The sequence below is a fragment of the Semicossyphus pulcher genome, unplaced genomic scaffold, assembly GCF_022749685.1.
Source record: "Semicossyphus pulcher isolate SPU_LCO1_2020_fin unplaced genomic scaffold, fSemPul1.0.p SCAF_15, whole genome shotgun sequence".
In the NCBI taxonomy this organism is placed as follows: Eukaryota; Metazoa; Chordata; class Actinopteri; order Labriformes; family Labridae; genus Semicossyphus; species Semicossyphus pulcher.
Window position 1 is genome coordinate 25624804 of NW_027211659.1, and position 19062 is coordinate 25643865.

General features: G+C 41.9%; 1 protein-coding gene across 1 annotated transcript in view; it reads right to left on the bottom strand.

Moving 5' to 3' along the window:
* Positions 1 to 234: 234 nt before the first annotated feature.
* The window catches only part of mlphb (melanophilin b), a 41405-nt gene continuing 22577 nt past the window's right edge, over positions 235 to 19062 (bottom strand). Inside the window, exons 6-14 of the mRNA XM_069663732.1 lie at positions 18166 to 18307; positions 16426 to 16667; positions 11424 to 11507; positions 7044 to 7346; positions 3704 to 3853; positions 3549 to 3617; positions 3134 to 3182; positions 2034 to 2128; positions 235 to 261 (exon numbers count right to left, since the gene is read on the bottom strand). Coding sequence (XP_069519833.1) covers positions 235 to 261; positions 2034 to 2128; positions 3134 to 3182; positions 3549 to 3617; positions 3704 to 3853; positions 7044 to 7346; positions 11424 to 11507; positions 16426 to 16667; positions 18166 to 18307 — 1161 coding nt within the window. The remainder of the gene's footprint in view (positions 262 to 2033; positions 2129 to 3133; positions 3183 to 3548; positions 3618 to 3703; positions 3854 to 7043; positions 7347 to 11423; positions 11508 to 16425; positions 16668 to 18165; positions 18308 to 19062) is intronic.

The window sequence follows — 19062 nt, forward strand, 5'->3', positions numbered from 1 at the left end:
GTAAGTTCACACAACTAAGCAGGTCTAGCAAAGTTAGCATGTGTAACTCCAACATGTGCTATAGGTATTGTTTGGGTCTATCCTGGGAAAATCCCACAACTATATCACAAGGACACTTTTTATGATATATATATTTAAGCAGTAGACAGTCACCAGCTATATATCTGTGTATTCCAAAGTAAACTTGGAGATCAGAAGAAACAGTGATCAGTCAGATAATGCTGAGCCTCCTCCTCACGAGCCCTGACTCATTACTGGTTTCTGCAGGAAGAGAGAGACAGACAGACACAGACGATCATTGGCCGTTTGATCAACAGAGAATCAATCATGTCATGCTTTGATTGGGTTAATAAATTCATTGTTAGCCATGAAGTCATTCATGGCAACAGACATATAAACAAATAGAAAGATGTGAGGTTTGTGATGGATTACTAACTCAGAGGAAAGGAAGGAACCGGAAATTAATGACATATTTAAAGCACATCGGAGGGGAAGTCAACCCCAAACAATCACACGTCTACCATGATGCTTTGTTTCATCTTAATACTACATCTCTAGTGTGTAGAGAGGTCTACAGAGAGCAGATACTAAAAAAGCAAATAGTGACGATCAAGGGAAAGCAAAGTTGCTGTGAACAGTGAACTTCAGCTATGCATGTGTGCTGAACTGCAGGACCACAACATGTATCTTGTTGAATTCAGCTTCCACAGGAATAGAAGCTTTACAAGCACAAAGTGCCACATATTTAACTTCAAAAGCCTTCATATAGATCTGTATGTTGCAATCACACATAGTTCAAGTCTTACATAGATCACAGTTAAACACACATGAATTGTTTCATTGTTAGTACAAATAGTTGACATGACAAAACATTCTCAATAATGCAAGACGTGCAAAAAGAGTTCTCTTGATTGAAACAGAAGATGATAAAAAAATTGATCACTTCCAGCCACCACAAAGCCTAATTAGAAACCAACCACCACGTGATCCACCAGCAGAGCAAGTCAGAGTCTGTAACCAGTAAATGAAGAGTTCATTCCAAACAATAGATCCATTTAGGAATAAGATCTAAATCTAGAGGGTGACATTTCAGGAAATACACTTTGCTTTCTTCCTGTGGGGTCAAAGATCAACATCACTGATAAATAACACTCACACTGTAAGTCTGTTAAACATTACACTACAGCCATTAGCCAATTAGCTCTGCTTAGCTTAGCATAAGGACCGGGAACATGTCCAATCCAGTCCAACAGCACCTCTAAAGCTTCTCTCTCATTGAAAACAATGACAAAAAAGCCGCCCCCAGCTGCTGGTCGAAAGGCACCATAATGAACGAAACCTAGATATGGTGGAAAGAGCAGTTACGTGCTGGACAATTGCTTTAATTGGAGGAGTGTCTTCCTGCATTTTCTGAGAGACAATCGAGTGCAGTATGATGACGTTTGTAATGTGATAAACAGTGCTATGAAAAACAAACTCTCCTCCAGGGGCAATAAAGTGTAACTAACTTTGGAGGTGTTGGTCGGCAGAATTAGTCGCTTTTAGAAACAGCCGGAATATCTGTTTTTACCAGCACCAGTCTTTATGCTAAGATAAGCTAATCACAAAAATAACAAGATGTCACATGTCATGGACTATTTCTTGGCTAAGAGCTGTTACTGTATTTTCTCATAGAAAAACTGTGGGTTTTAGAGGTGTCGGTAGGAAGGTTTATTTACCTCTGGAAAAGGGCCATGCTAGCTGTTTTCCCCTGTTTCCAGTCTTGATGCTAGGCTACGCTAACAACCCCCTGTGTCTTGTTTGGTACTTAACGTACAGACTTGAGAGATCTTCTTTTCTAACCTGGTGAGAAAGTGAATTCCCAGAAAATGTTCCTCTTAGTTGACCAATTTCTTTAAGAGAAACAATCCAAACTCAAGCAATCTGCTATCAAATGTTTTTTGTCAGTGTAGGTTATCGTCTTCCAAATGGCATCCATATAATATTGGAGCTGAACTCTTCACAGCACCCAGCACCACAGAGCGGGCTCATACCGCACAGGTAGCCCTGGGTTTGGGCTTGGCCACTGGGTTCCTCTGTGTCAGGGAGCCCCTGTAGAGGGAGTGTCTCACAAACTGGTCCACCTGGTCTGGAGACATACAGCAACATATTGTACATCCATGTTCTACTGTTTCCCCGATTTAAACCTCAGCAAAAGTGAGGTTGTAGTTTCTTATGTTGCTTTGTCACAAAGCGGAAAGCTTGGATCTTTTTAGGGCTACTAGAAGTTTAGTAATAACAGGTGTTAGAGACTATGAATCATTGGAAAAGTGTTATCAGGAGAGTGAGATAGAAGCATTGAGCCCTCTCTGAACAACTGGTCAGGAGTCAGCAAGCAAGTGAGTAAGGTTGAAATCACCTTAAAGGGGATTTTTGGTATTTTAGACCTAGGCCTATATTTTTTTTCTACATAACTTGGGATCTAATTGAGGGTTTCAAATAGTATGGAATTGCAACACTGACTCTTTCTATGCACCAACCAGTATAGGTGTTCTGCAAGTTTACATGTTTTTGTCAATGACGTTTGGTGGCTTTGAAGAGAGCAATGTAATGGCTGTTTCTGGTTCAGAGGAAGCATCGTACCTTAACTAAAATGTTTATATTTGTAGCAAGCCTTTTGGTAATCTTTTGAGGATCTTTGAAAAACAATCTGAGGATGTCAAAAGCAAAGACGTGCACTTCTGTGGACGTAATTTGACTGTGGATGCATTTGTTCTTAAAGATTACGTTGCAGCCATTACAGCCTGTCTTTGCTGCTACTGGTTGAAACAATCAATTCATGTAAACCCTAAAATATGTCAAATATAGGGCTCAGCTTTTTTTAATAAACCAAAAATCCTTTGATAACCACCAACCTGACTCAAATTATTTTTAGTATTTTTAGTTCAAAAGTCTGTGGGAATTCTGCATGAAGCAAATTTGAGTATCTGACATACAGCTGGGAAAACTGATTTTGTGGTACAATAGGACGCAGTGTTCACCAGCTCACAAAATAGATCATCATGTTCTCTGAGTTTAACAAGGTTAAGATGTTTTTTGAGTCATACAGACGGCCCCGGGGATCATGCTCAAGGGCTGCAGTGATGGCTCTTACTTGTGGGAAAGTTGTGGGAAAGTCTTCTTGCTTGGATCGGGATTGCAGACTGTGGGACAACAAAGCAGGAAGCAGAAGAGAAAAAAATAATCAGGATGTGGGAAAATTTATAAGGCCTATCATTCTTTCTTTTTGGCACTTTGGAGTGATGAAACATTTATCAGAGACAGACCTGCTAAGGAGACAGAAATAATCTTATTGGTTGATTTGATTCTACGAGGGCGGGGCCACAGAACGAACACGTATCCAAGACTAACAAGTCAAGTCATTGAGTCAGCCAGCTTAAATAAATCTGCCTTTATAACAGCTCTGCCTCCAAAAATAATTCTAATGTGCACATGTTTCATTAAACGTTGTAAAACAGCTCCAACTGAAACTTAAAAGACTCAAAAGAACGGAAATTAAATGTCTTTACCTTTCTTCTTTTATCCACCGGCATGCCAACAGCGTTCAGGGCTGCAATCCTGTTCTCTATGTAAGAGACCTTGGGATAAAAAGAGACAAAGAGACTTACACTTTGAAACTCTAATATGCCGGCTAAGCTTAACTCAGATGCCAGCTCGTCCTCACCTCACTCTGGGCGTTCTGGACGTTAGCAGCTGCCTGAGCTACCTGGCCCTCCAGCTCGACCAGTAAGGCTGTTGAGCCTTTGAAGCCTGCTGTTGATCCGTCCTCTAGAGGGTGCCACTTCCTCTCCAGACTGTCTGTTGAATGGTTTGTCTAAAGGAGACGTGAAGACAAAGGCATTTCCTGTCTCTATTAGAGAACAAGCAGCTGAGAAATGACAGAAATCAGAGGAGAGATTTTATTATACAAACAAGTATAAAAGGCTTGTAAAGTGGAGCACCTGTTATCGTAAAGTACTGAAAAGGGTGTCAATTCTGTACAACACCTTTAAAACTTGAAGACAGTGGAACACAGAGATGTTTTCACTGTAAATTCACTGTGGATTTAATATAACCCTAACCCTTATTAAAGGGCCAGTTCACCGATTTTTAATCTCAGTCCAATCATGCTATTATGGGGAGCTAACGCCATTATGGTAGGAAAAAAATGCAATTTGGCTCTGTGCCTTTGGAGGACGCTATCCGCTTCTCCAATGGGCCCTGGAAAACCTCCGCCAGACAACGTGAAACGTGTCATCTGGCGGAGGCCAGGGAGCTCGCTAAACTACACTCCCTCAATCTAGGACGCCGCCTCCGATGTCATGTCGCGTTCAAAATCGTCAGGTTTGAAATGTAGACTGCAGACCTGAAGATTTTTTAGAGGATCCACCGGTATGTTCGCGTCGTATTTCTGATTCTGTCCCGCTCTGAGCCATTGCCTGCAGTGATCAATGCCCTTGACTGGAAAACGGTAGTATTTCAATCCTCGCTCGGCCGTTCCTTTCAGAGGCGCAATGCATGCTGGGTGTTGTATGAATGTAGAATGGGTGAAACCACGAGCTCTTTGTACAACTTTCTCCACAGCTGTGGCGCCAATTTCAAATATAATTGCTTCCATCAATTACAGACAACACCAGCTTTGACTGACAGTGGCTTTTTCTGGGGGCGAATCGCTCCTTTAAGCATGCAAAAATTGGAACAATCTGCCTGTGTCTTACGTTACCTGTATGAGGTGATGTATTTCCAGCAATGTTATGTTCGTGTACGATTGGCTTCTTCTGAATGGCTCTTTGGTACGAACAAGATAAACCAAGTCGTCCTTGAGAGCTGTTCTTTTATCTTTCTCTAAGATTTAAGAAGATTTTTGGCCTTTGCCCTTATTGATAGGACAATGAAGATTGACAGGAAATGGGGAAGAAAGAATGGGGATGATGTGCATCAAAGGGCCAAGAATCGAAGTCAAACCCAGTGCCAGCGCAGTGAGAACATTCCCTGCTCTACCAACGGAGCAAAACCGGCCCCACAGCTCTTCTGTTTATGTTGTGATCCAATTTGTCTTAGGTTCTGTGTCCACTAACAGTGGTTCATGCGCTGGCAGCGCCCATGACCTCAATTTCAGAGCGCTTCTCACCGGCACTTACTGTTGCTAGGTTTCGAAAGCTGTCTGGCGGCACTTCCGCTTCCATTAGTAGCCACCGTTAAGTCTGTTTTAAATTGTTCTGTATGCTTAATATTTGCTTTAATCAGGAAAAAAACCCCATAAAAACTATGGAAAGGAACCGTGTCCTGCATCAGCAGCAGCTCTACACCTGGAAATTGTACCCTGGAAAAAACTAAAGGATTAGCTTCTCCTCCGCCATTGTTGTTGACAAAGTTGATATCGTAGTCCCGCCCCTTCTTGAATTTGATTGGTCAGTGAGGGAAAAGTGACATTGACGAGCGTGGCGATGTTGAATAAATGTTGAACTATTTTTAACTGAGAGTGCTGTGAGCACAGCACCAAATAACTGCTGACACTGAGGGTGATTTTGTGCTTAGGACGGGGAGTACTGAAAACACACGCTTTGAATGTTATCAGCCCATTAATTGCTGAAAACACTAAACTGCATTGGTCCTGAATAGAAAATAGGCGTTGCTGTAAGTGGACACAGACCCTTAAAAGCCACCTCGCTTCTTCCACTCCATGTTACGGTCTTGGCCTCATCCTCAGCTTTCCCTGTGTTTTCCTGTGTTTCTCCATCGCCCTCGTATCTGTCTGTTCCTCCCTGTCTGTCTGTGTTTGTCTGTGTGGCAGGTGTGGCTCATCACTCTCCAGTCCTGCCTCCTTGTTACCTGTTCAAGCCTCTACACCGCCTCCTCCCAGTGTTTCAAAACCCTGGCCTTTCTTCCACTCTTTGCCAGATCGTGTGCAGTACAGAGGTAGTAACAGTCGGCCACTTGGATTGTGTATTCAAGTTTCTGCTTGTTCCGTGAATAGTTTTTGGAAAGTCTAACACTGTCTCTTGTTGCGCATGTGTTTTTTCCTGCCTGCCACCACCTCTTCAGCCGGATAATCCACCTTTTACTGCTTTGTTTGGGACAATTAAACCCATTAAAACCAGCTCCTGTGTTTGGTGTGTTGCACTTGGGTCCAGCCTTCAGTTAAATCGTAACACTCCGGTCAACTTGGTGGCAGTAATGAACCCCTAAACACAAAATTAAATCCATCCCAACTTTGTTAAAGTTTACATTAAGAACCAGCATGTCATAAGATGTAGAGGCAAACTCAGTGTTTCTCAGCATCAATGTAACCCCCTTGGTCTTATGTAACCCCCTAAAGATTATGAGCTGTCTTGTGAACGATTCCAGAAAGGAGCCATAAGATCCAGCTTCCTTCAAAAAGCGATGATTCCTGTCACAAATTCCTAGACCAGCCGTTTCATATAATCCTACACAGCATAAACATCATCAATAAAAACCATATCCAATAGTAGCAAGTCACAGAGTCAATGAGGCAGAACCAGCTAGTTGATCTGATGGTAAGCAGAAGAAAAAAAACAAGGCCTGCTGGGAGATCAGAGGCCCATTACAGTTGACCTTTGGCCCTTTCAGTTATAATGGAAACAATACGCTGCAAAAGAAAACTTCAGCCTTCATCAGGTTTAGACTTCAAAGAAGCGTGTCTTCCTGCCCGTACAAGCTAGTGTTATATGATACTTTAAATCATATCGAGAGAGAAAAGCCAGCAGAAACTTAGCAACGCAACAAAAAAAGGAGTTATATTTCTATTCAGAGTTTTAGACGATCTGGGTGAGACGGATGTAGAGGAAAAATAAACGCCAAGGCTGAGTGACTTGATTTATGACTACAGTATGTGCTTGAACTGGATCCCAGCAGAGGTGGTATGGAATTTCATGAGCCGACCGTTTTTTAAAGAACACAATGTGCAACTATCCAGATGTGCAGCATGCATGTTTCTGATGAGCTCTCTGGCATTACATGATGTTTCAATCCAGGAAAAATGCGTGTGTCATTTGATTCTCTACCTTCTGTGAGTCAGCGCGCTGAAGCTGCACCTCTTCGACTCTGGCGATATTCATGCTGCTTCTGGATGTGGGTCTGGTGGGCAGTCTGGAGGGTTTAGCATCCCCCTCTGGGCTCCTCCATGCTGGGATCTCTTGAGAGGAGTGCGGCCCGTTGGACTCGTCCTCATCAGATGTCAGGCTGTGGTCACTGATGTTGTCGGTCATCTCGTGCAGCTTCTGCCTCAGTTGCTGCTCCTCTAAGTCTACCTCCTCCCACTGAGGGAGAGGAGAGGTGCTGTTTGGAGTCAGAGGAGGCTGGCTGGTCTGCAGGAACAGAGCAGGGAATATGTTACTGAGCTTAATGATGTTTGCCTGTTGTAGAAGTTTTGAATGTATAGTTTGAGTGAAAGCAAGCGGCACAGTGCCCGAGTGGTGCAGCACTGATAGTGTTTCTGTGGTTTTCCTCTGGGTGCTACAGTTTTCCAAATAAAAAAATCACATTTTTTTAATGTATGTGTTCTAACCAATGACTGAAGATGGATGATGCATCTCTGTCTACTGTCATTGTACAAAATTGAAGCCAAAATATCCCCTAGGCGGTCGCTGCCATCTGACATTGCTGGTGTCGTTTTTTGGAGCCAGAGCTGCACAGCAAAGATCGGTGAGTGGAGCCTACGTCGCCACTTCCACTAACCAAAACACACACTTAAATTACTGAAAAAAACAGCAACTATCCCGCACATCAGCGTATTTAACAGCAGAACAGCTTCTTGTGTTGGTCTGAAGCAGACGTTCACAGTTATGGAAACTTCAATGACTGTTGTGTTACTGTTAGTCATGTCTCCTCTCACGTGTTCCTCCTCTACTCTGCTACTCGGGAACAGAACAGTCAACAGGGCTGTCAATCATGAGGTCACACCCCCTTTTTATAGCATCAAATAACTAATTAAAGTAAACTTGTCAGAAAAATGAACACTTGGACAGAAATCAGCAAGATAAGAACTAACTATAATGACAGAAACATGTTTGAGAAAAATGTATTTGACGTGTGTTTTGATTTTAGAGTTTGACTCATGTCCCATCTGTTAACATGGAGGAGGCGAGCATAATGACCTATCCTGCAGCCAGTCAGCAGGGGGCGATAGAGAGGGTTTGGCTTCACTTTAAGGGAGCTGTCATGTTGTCCATCTTTTTATACAGTCGTTGGTTCTAACCAAAGCTGCATTTGTTAGCAGACATGGTGAACTAGCTTACTACCAACAATAGCTTAAAACCTGTATGGTAAGCTATGAAGTGGGCAGAGTCACAGTGATGTCATTGATTGATTTAGGGACTACCAGTTTGAAGCCTAAAGTTTGGTGGATTTGGCAGCAGCCATCTTGTTTTTTTGGAAGCAGAAGTGATCATATTTGGTTGAGAAGATGGAGCTGGAGAGAAGGGAGAAATGCTAATTGAGAGGCTAACTTTGGCTAGTGAAAATAAGCTTTGAATAAAATGTACTTTAAAGATTAGTTGACTGCTTAAGGAGAATTTTATTACAACAGAAAACTGAAGGTAGCCACGGTCTAAAACATTTTTGTCTGTCTGGCTCTAAATAGGACCATAACCTACAAAATGGACAACATGCTGTGCTGAAGAGGACTTCAAAGTAACAAAAGAACCAAACAACTCATAGGAAAATGTCTGAGCTTATAAATGAAGAGAAAAGAAGGATCATTTTCCTGCTGGATTTCCAAAAATGGATCATGCAGCATGGACTCATGAAAGCACAATTACGCTCTTGTTTCTATGCTAATAAGATACATTAAAGCAGACGTAGCATGCAGACTCTGCTATGACAAAACCGGCGGAACACGTGCTGCATGCAAATTGATTTAAACTGCGGTTTACCACAAGAAAGGGAAAGCATGAGTCCATTAACTATTGCTCTCATTTGAAGCCTTATAGCCACTAATTACCAGACGAGCCGGAGTCCTCTGTTCCTTTACGGTTTGCTGTTTTAGTAGCTTAGCTCATTCTGCTCTGATGATTTGGTGTGGATATCAGAGCTCATGCCCCAATTCAAAACACCAAAGCCACATGAGACTTCACTTTTAATGAGAGGGGGATGAAGATAAATAACTGTGTCCCCCTCTTCATCATCCCAAGGCTTGAACAATGAATTGTAAATAAATTATCTCATTATTCGGAGGGAAACATTTCTAAAAACTTAATTATCTGATAATTAAAAAAGAAATGAGGACATGTTTATCTACAAAGCAGCAGGTATGAAGACAGACCACATGCATTCAAAACTGCAGCTACAAAGGGAAAGTATGTGCTTAAAGGCGGTGTGTGCGATTCTACTGCAGTGCATTGTTTGTCAAATTCAGCAAATAGTTCCTTAATGTCTGCTAGCTGACAGTTCTGCGTGTGTGCTGAGAAGACTCAGCAGTTAGCTGGCTCTGTAAACTGGACACTTAATAGTCGACTGAGACAGTGTGCTTTCCTTGAAGTTTGGCAAAGTAGGCTGTAGCTGTGATGTTAGCTAAAGTAGCAGGAGAGTTTGAAGTATCACTGTGTGGAGCTGGTGTGCTGGTTTTGGCCAGCCGTCTTGTCCTCTCTGCATGTTAGCTTTTTGTTACCTAACTAACCCTAGTCATGTTACTTGCTGTATACTTGTTTGCTCCAGCTTTAAGTCAAGGCTTTTGTCTACTGAGGTTTTTAAAGTCACAAACTTATAAACAATATAGACAATCTTTCTCCAGAACTTCTTACCCCACCATTAAACCTACATGTATTCTCTGGCCACTTGGGGGCAGCATACCACGTTGAAACCAGTGGCAAAAATAGATGGACAACGTGTCCCCATCTGCTCTCATTGTACGAAATTGATGCCAAAATAGCCCCCGTGATGGGCGCTGCCATCTTGCGCTGGTGACACCGTTTGGAGCCAGAGTCTGCGCAGTAGAGAGCGGCGGGTGGAGCCGCCGTAGCCACTTCTGCTAACCAAAACACACACTTAACTTACTGAAAAAACAGCAAAGATCCCGCACGCCGGTGTGTTTGACAGCAGAACAGCTTCTTGTGTTGGTCTGAGGTTAACGTTCACAGGTATGGAAACTTCAATGACTGTAGTGATTGTTTTAGTTACGTCTCCTCTCGACGTTCCTCCTCCACTCTGCTAATCCGGAACGGATCAGCTGCGGGAGCCTGATTTGTCAACAGAGCTGTCAATCATCCTTTTGACAGCATCAAATAATTAATTAAAAGTAAACTTGTCAGAAAAATGAACACTTGGACATAAATGATAAGAACTTATATGACATACTGCTGCCAGCAGGGGGCGCTTTAAATGTTTTGTCTTCACTTTAAGGAGCTGTCATGTCGTTCATCTTTTTATACAGTCTCTGGTTGAAACACGACAGTGACATATTATCACTTTATAAAGGTTGATATGGTAAACATGTAGAGGAAAAGTGGCCCATCCAGCAGACACAAAATAAAAGCAAAATATTTGTCTCTTTTGCTGCAGAATGCTTCCCTTGCTTTACTTGCAGTTTATTGTTACACAGCTAGCATAAAGTGTTTAGCAGTGTCTTTTCACTGAACTCTTTTTTTGTTCAACCTAAAACTAAAACATGAGCTGAAAGCTGCTGAGTAACAGCAGAGTCAGTAGATCAGGAGTCATTACGACTTTTGGCATTTTTAAATGTACACTGTACCCACTAATAAACTGATTCATATTAGTGTTCACTCTTTACAAACCCCAACTCGCTGGCAGCAGGAACAAGTTCAAAGAAACACAAAGCACTGAGCAGACCATCACACTCTATATACTGTCCCTGTATTCTGTGTAGCTGCATTTTTGTGAGCTAAACTTTGTGTGTATGTCTGGAAACGTGGCAGTCACTCAGAGGTCATTCCAGTACAGTCTGTGATGAGTGGGCTCAGTGCCAGTATATAGCCCCTTAAAACCACAACGACTTAAATTAACACCAGCTGTGTTCACTGCAAAAAAATGTGAAAGCAGGAGTAAGGCAAGTCTGAGGAACGGGACAGGATTTGAGACATTACATGTTCTTTGGGAACATGCATTTCTGTGGTCAGTAAAGTGCAGCGTTCATATTTCATATACTGTTTAATAAAACCTCAGTTCCTCACTCTTCTATTATCAGTGTTTTAGTTCTAATATCTCTCTAATGCATTAGTAGCAGCTGAAAATGAAGGGCTAATCACGGCTGCAGTTGCTATGGCTTTGTCCATGAAAACATGACCTTGCCAGCATGTTAAATGCTTTTGGTTTAACATTTCATTCTGCTCTTTGTGTAATTCCCAGAGCTTCTGCAGCAGCTGCGCGCAGGTTTCCTGATGATAATGATGATTATTTGGCATATGTGGGGTGTTATTCAATCAGCTCACCTGGTCATATGTTGATGTAACCTTCTGCTCCAGGTGGTTCAAGAGGGTCTCGATGGCTGACATGCGACTGGTCAGGTCAGTGATCTGGAGGAAGACAAGCAGAGTCAGATGATTTAGACAAGATATAATAAAGAAAGGAACGTTGGATGAAAGTCGGCTTCCAGCAGAATAAAATCACCCTCTTAGTGACAACAGATCATAAGACATCCATTTCACGCACACTGAACAAATCAAACTACAAATTGGCTCAGAAATATGTCTCTGAAATACAGATGGCCTTCAATTTACTACCCTCTTGATCCATGCAGCGCTTTCACATGGTCTCATCAAAGTGTGAGCTCTGAGCCAAATCGCCTCATCCCCAAATCTGATTTTAACAACAATCGAGAGGGTCCTTGGATGACACCACGTCCGGATGCAGAAGGAGAGTAAATCTTGACATGAAGAAAACAACTCCACGAGAGATTATACTGTATATTATACAGTTGTTGTTTTGCACATTGGAAATAAAACATTGAATAATGGGATACAGTGCTATGAAACCTTCCCCCATGAGGTTTCTCTCTGCAGAAAGATTCATTCGAATCAGGAAGTCAAGCAGACAAATGTCTTTGAGTTTTGCCAGTTCACTGTCCACAACTGCACAACTTTAAGTGTTGCTGATTCAGTCAGAAAGATTCAGTGTTGTATGGAAAGTGTTCAGGTGCTTTACGACTTTGGCTTTCAGTAGAATGGTTTTATTATTCCTGGCTAAATATGGTGGGTTTATTGATGTGTGAGTGCAGTCTAATGCCACTTTATAGGTTCAGACAATTTTCCATTATTGGAATAAAGTAGTGAAAGCTTTGCTGGAGTTGTGCACTTGCATAATCTTAGTTATTTAGTGTAGGGAGGTCATAAGCCTAAGCCTTGACGGTCTTATGAAAATCAAACATGCTTAAAATTAAAAAAACATTTTTGTTTTGGTTCATGCATATAATGAAGAACAAGGCACCGCACCTGCACCGTACAGGAAGTAGCAAACACCACAGATAGCAAACATGCCGTGCATAAGCCACTGCACGCACAACGGCTGTTTTCACCTTTTCCTCACTAAAGCCATTGTTGGACTCTTGTTAGCTCTTAGTTCACAGTTCAAGTGTGGTGGTAGTTAGCACTGTCAGTATCCTATCCGTCCCGGCTGCCCGATCCGTTCTCTGCATGCGTCGAATCGAGAGAGTTGTGTTGGTGTGCTGCGGTGCTGGCGGTCAAATTGGCTTGTTACATTAGATTAGAGAGTTGTGTCATTGTGTTAGCTGTCAAATTAGCTCATTTACCAAATTCACATTCACCACAGGTAAAGACAGGAGGTAGCCTGAAGAACAGTGTGTGACAAACAAAAAAAACGATCCTTTCAGCAACCTTGAGTCAATGTTAATAAAAAAAAGCAGTTGTGCAACCTTTCTGTGCATTTACGTTGGCTAATAACGGCCACGTACTGTTGTTTGTATTGCAGTGTAGTGTATTTGTCTAATATTGTGTTGTTAATAAAGCTTTAAAAAAAATGCTGCAATCAAACGTTCACACGTGTGGTATAAATCAGGCAGGAATAAGTGTGCACATGCGCGGAACAGATCGGGCAGCCGGGGCGGATGGGGTATGGGCAAGCACCTTTAAACCATGAAAGTTTCACATATGGGAGGAAGAATAGCCTCGCTAGCAACCAGCTAGCACTTAATGCTAACACAGCTAAAATTAGCTATTGTCAAAAGCTGCTTTAGTTTTTGTTCCTTTGTTTGTTTATTTCTGTGAATTTTCACAGAAATAATCTCTACAGTAATCTAGTTGTTGTAAAAAGTGAACCTGCAACGTGACCAGCCCGACTGAAAATACAGTAATATCGTACTGCAGCTTTACAATGATCGTATTTTACCAAAAACTATCGTACATATGAACAAAAAAGGGTCAAAATAACACACTGAACTGCAAAAGTATGTCCTACGCACTACATTAATTTAACAACACGGAGTTCCCGTCCTTTGAACAAGACGGCGATTGCAGCCCATTAACGTTCCTTCCGTTATTACCCTTCAAAATAAAAGCATCATATCTATGCTGGTTGGTGAAGAGAAGCCTCAGAGCGTCCCACTGTGTGCACATTCGCTTAATTACTTGGTGCAGAGAGAGCCAGCAGGTCTGTGATGGCTTAAGAAGTTTATGAGGCTCAACATGACAGAACTCCTGGAACTCTTTTAGCTGTGCCGCATGCTCGGTGCTGTGTTTGAAATAGCCATACACATCTCTACATAAATCCGATGCATAGCTGAACTGTTATTGTGGGTTTCTTTGAAAGGGTAGAATTATCGCACATTCAGCCTTTTGTGGCATTATTGATCGTACAGAGGGCAAAAATAACGTACAAATACTTTAGTTATCGCACATGTGGCAACACTGGTCACCAGTCTTTGCAAAATCCAATAATCTGTGACAAGAATGTCTTTTACAGTCAATGGTCTAGACAGGACATGTAGCATGAGCGGCATGTTAGCAGGGCTGCATCAGCGGCTTCCTTTGTCTACACAGGATGCATTCAGGCACAGGACTGTGTGTAGGTCAACATCTGGATACTTAGGATGCCACATTTTCAACATACCATTCCTCGTCCTTGTATAGTATAGAAGCATCCTTGTGTTTATACTAAATTTATTTGTATTTGTCAGAATTTTTTAAGTGTAATAATACTGTAAATTAGTTGGACACCATTTTTCACCATGCGCCCAGAACGTGTGCAGACTCTGGGCTTGTTGACTCACAAACCTCGCTCAGCAGATTGAACTGTTTCTGAATCAGAGTCAAACCGACAGGAAGCGACACCAGCTCTCAGGATGAGAGGCTGGTGTCTGAGTAAGCTTGAAATTCACAGCCAATGACAAATATCACGGCTGTGTTTGATGTCTGACAGGCTCATGATTGGACTCCACGCTCTCTGATGTTTCCTGTTTGTGGCTCAGTGTGTTGTCCAGCTGTGAGGATTTGCCATGACACGGTGGAAATCCGCAAAGGGCCAGGTGGGACTGATAACACCGCCCTCTTTATTGTCATGGTCTGCTTCCAACACAACGCTGGCTCACTTCCTTTATTATGTTCCATATCTTTAATATCTCCAAAGAGCATATGTTGATTCAGTCTGAGTTATACCTCCATGATTAAACATTTAGTCCTGCTACGTGTCTGGATCAACTCAAAGACACAAAACTGGAGGGCACACGAGGACACATGTAGACTTAACAGTGAGGAACGTCAGCCAAACTTATGGTACACAAAGTCTGTTTTTTATCTGCTTCCCATGAACACAACAGTTGTTTTGATCCTTTCCAGAGACCCACTTGTATGCTAACACATAAATAGACAATGATGTAATGCATGTATGAAACCAGCATCTGATCTAGCAGCTGACTCCCCTTCATCACTCAACACGTCAACCTCATGAACTTGTGTTTGCATGCATGTCTCTGTGTGTGCGTGTTACAGTATTAACATGACTGCAATAAATAGATCAGATCAGATATGACTCCACACCACAGTTAATTATTGTACCTTATATAAAGTATCACACAGAGTTTTGTCCCGAATTCCTCTTTTTTGCAACCTACACAGTCAAGATTAAGTGTTTAATTTTAATGGTTTTGTTTACAGTGTTTTCCTACGCTTTACTGCTCATTTTAATGAAGCAAATTCCTTCCAAAACACAACGACCTCAGAGCCATACCATGTGGTCGAATGTTCTGAATACACTATCTGGTAAAAAGCAAGACTGATAATACATCAAATATGTAATGGATAGCCTTTTGGCAGTGTTTTTCCACATTGGCTTCATAATAGTTTAAAAAGCCTCAACATTACAAAATACTTTTTATAGACTTTCTAAACGGCGCCAAAGAACAAAGAGTGGAACATCAAACTTTTATAATCCGTCATTAAAAGCCATATGGGTTGTTTATTCATCAATAAAGTTGATTTATATCAGACGGAATATCTGTACACCGAAGGGAAGGGCTAGCCACTAGGCCCCCTCTCCCTATATGTGTGTGTGTGTGTGTGTGTGTGTGTGTGTGTGTGTGTGTGTGTGTGCGTGATTACAGGAGTGGGATCAGGTGTGCAGGGGTTGGGCTGCAGCTGCAAACCATCTCCAATCAACTCTGCTACAAATACTGGGCTTCAACGCCACCCTGCTACCAGATCAGATGCTGTGTTGGAAATGCCATACTATACCAGCAGTACGTACTGATTTGGCAAAAATGTGCAGTATTGCAAACAAAAGCATCCCACAATGCAGAGCGCTGGAACGTCACAGCGGCAGTTGAAATCACAGAAGAGCAGAAGGGGGCGCTATAGCTAAAGAAGCGGCGGTTATTGTTTACTTCAGTCTGGCGTAGCATACTGCAAAATGAATTTGAGAAGCTCCTCCATACTATATACTGTCGTATATAGTACGGCATTTCGAACAAGTTTCTTCACAGTAATCCGCCCAACTTCTGCCTCCGTTCCACTCATGTACCTTCTAGATTTCACCTGGATCAGCACTCATTTGGACAGCTACCCACTCATTTAAAGTATATAGAATTAATTTCTTCTTGCACTAAATACCTGCCTCAGTCTTTGTGCTCTGCATCTGGGTTCTCAAACCAAGTCCTGCCTAACATTTTCTTTAGTTTTGCACTTTTTTTTGAAGTGGTTATAAAAAAACAGTGCCCCACTTCTCTGCAGCATAGAAGGAAAGAGAACATGAACTAATAAAGATGTGCTCAGAACATAACTGACATTAGATGGATCCATTACTTTGGCATTCATCCTATCAACGCTAGTAATGATACTTTATTAAAAATCTCCTATTAGTGCTACTTATCCAATAGGTCTGATATGTGGATCTATTTCTCCATCCCTAGCGTGGAATGCAGGCAAAGTGTGAAAAATAATCTCCAAAGACTTCTGTCAACACACAGATATGAATCATATTTTCTACCTGTGGTGGAGGGTTGGATGAGTTCAGGCTCTCCTGGGAGGTGTGGCTGCAGGGGCCCAGGTGAGACTGGTACAGAGGAAAGGACTGGCAGTGGTTGTCTTCCTCCTCTGAGTCATCGAGGTCGGGCAGATAGCTGCTGCTGTCTCGGGGCCCAAACGCACTACCGCTGCCACACGAGGAGTAACTGAGCCGGGACATGGAGCGGGACGGGATCGTTCGGTTGTCTGGGTACGCAAGGTCGTCTAGAAACAAAAAAATACAATGAGCAATTATTAACTTTTTCTTGACAACAACCTTTACAGCACAGATATCTGATTAAAAAGCACTGGGCAAAAATAAGTTCTGTGGTTACTCACTTAACCACTCGCCTACTTTGACTGTAGCCTCTGTATATGGGACGCACGATTTAACCTCTGAGCTAAACCGGCGCCACAGAAGATGTTTCATCCTCTGCCAAAATGATATCACATGCATGCCGTCTTCGTCAGCTGAACATATGACAAATAATTAGTTTGTCTATTAAATTTTGGGTTTCATTGTGCATGTGGTCCTGTTATGTTGTTGACCCCATACTGAATATAGTGTGTTCTTCTTTTTGTTGACCATCTCATCACACTTTTTGCCCAATTCAGGCTTTTTTATTGGTAAAATCAGGTTTGGCTTCCCTTAAAACACTTAGCGGAATTTAGTTAGCTAATAAGCTAAGTGGAGTAAAAACAAGTCACAGAAACATGTAGTGCTGCCTGTTTTTGTGAGGAAACAGCACATCTACAATTAGCATGATTTAGTTGAAATAACAACTGAAAGGTTAAAAGTGACATTTAAGGTAAGTCGATAGAAAGCTGACATCTTCTCATGCATTGAGTAACATGCAAGAAAGCATTTGATCTTAAAAAGCTGAAGTTAGCTGCCGATAGCCTTTGAGCAGCACAGTGAACTAATTAAGGCTCTGAACAAAATGTTAAAACATCCAATATGAGCACATCTGCATTATATTTTAAGAAAAGCGCAAGACAAGGTTTTCTTTGTGAGAACAAGAAGACAAAGTACAAATAACGTTTTAAATTTCATGGTTAGCAACGGATAATCTTTTCAGGAAGCTCTATGAAGCTAAGGACAAGTAACAGGAAACATACCGTCACTCAAATGAGGCATTAGGGTTATGAGTTGAACATATTGAGTGAAAGATATTGTAAACGAATAAAGCTGTAGCATCGCACGATTTAGTTGCTCATCAGAGAGAATATAAAGACATCTGTGTAAAATGTTGATGGATAGCCTGGTAATGTTTTCTGTTTCTGTGCTAACGTTTGCGTAGCACTGAAAATTATCTAGTAGCTGAGAAAAGCTAAGTCTTTTAGCGTTAGCAAACAGAGTTTTGACATTGCTAACCAGTTAGCTAACTAGCTTTCAGGCTAATTTAGTGAACAAAACAGTCACATATTGTAGCAAATTAGCAAGTGTTAAGAGCAAGAAAATTAGCTAGTTTACAAAGAACCTCGATGTAAATTTAAAAATGGGGGACTTGTACGTTATACGTTGTAACATTGGCCACATTTCATGTTAGGAGAACTGCATCAAAGCTAGTTGACGATTGTAGCTCTCTGTATTTTCCTTATGCTTTGTAAGTTTGTTAACATACCAACACTAATATGTGGGTTTCCTAACATGTAACTTCCCCCATGTAGGCTTCCTAGTTGAGTAATTTAAAACCATTTAAATGAGACGTGTTTTCTTTACCTTGCCGTGGAGCCATTCCAAGATCCATCTCTTTGCGTTGCTCCACTAAAATCTGGTGGAAAACAGAGGCCATGTCAGCTTCGGCAAGCCTCGACTCCCTCAAAGCTTCATCCATGTCCATGATGTCCTGGGACACTGGGGCCTTAAGAATGAGAGAGACGAGTGGTGAGTGCGAAGGAGATAATGATGTAGCTTCAGGTTGAGCTAGAACGTTCGCATCAGATGAAGAAGGTGGAAGAAGGCATTGGCATTTATCGACTATAGTTTAAAAAAAAAGTCACATTTACGGTTGCTTCATATTCTAACATATTCCTGCTACATTACATTTCAAATGCAGCTATAGTGAGGAGGTGAACTGACTAAGTAAATCAATGATGGACTTATTTTAAAGACCTACTCCAGTGAAAATCAAGTGTTAAACCTTGTTAACATCTCCATGTGGTGTTCTTCATGTGCTACAAGACATATCAGGGACAACATCAGCATCATCTCCATGGCTGGGCCTGTCTGCTTTTAAACTGAAGTGTACCAAGGACAGGCTGAACAACACGTTTTCAGATTGGCAGGTTTGAGACGTCACAAACGTAAGGAGCCAATCCCGTTAACGGACAGGGTAACGCTATGCATATCACTATGTGTAACCTATGGCAACCACTTCAGCGATGTGCGAGCCAGCTGTAACCGTCATTGTAATTTTAAATCACTACTAATGTTCACATTACTACTAATTAGTACATTTCAAGCTAGCTGAGTTACAACAAGTTGCCACTAAACGACGGCAGAGACGTGTTTTATTTATGCGACGGAGAGGTCGGTTGGAAATGTGCGTAGTGGGCGGGGCCTATGCAGATTGGGGAATTCTTTTTTCAATGAGGGAGAAGGAGGAGATGCCTTGGG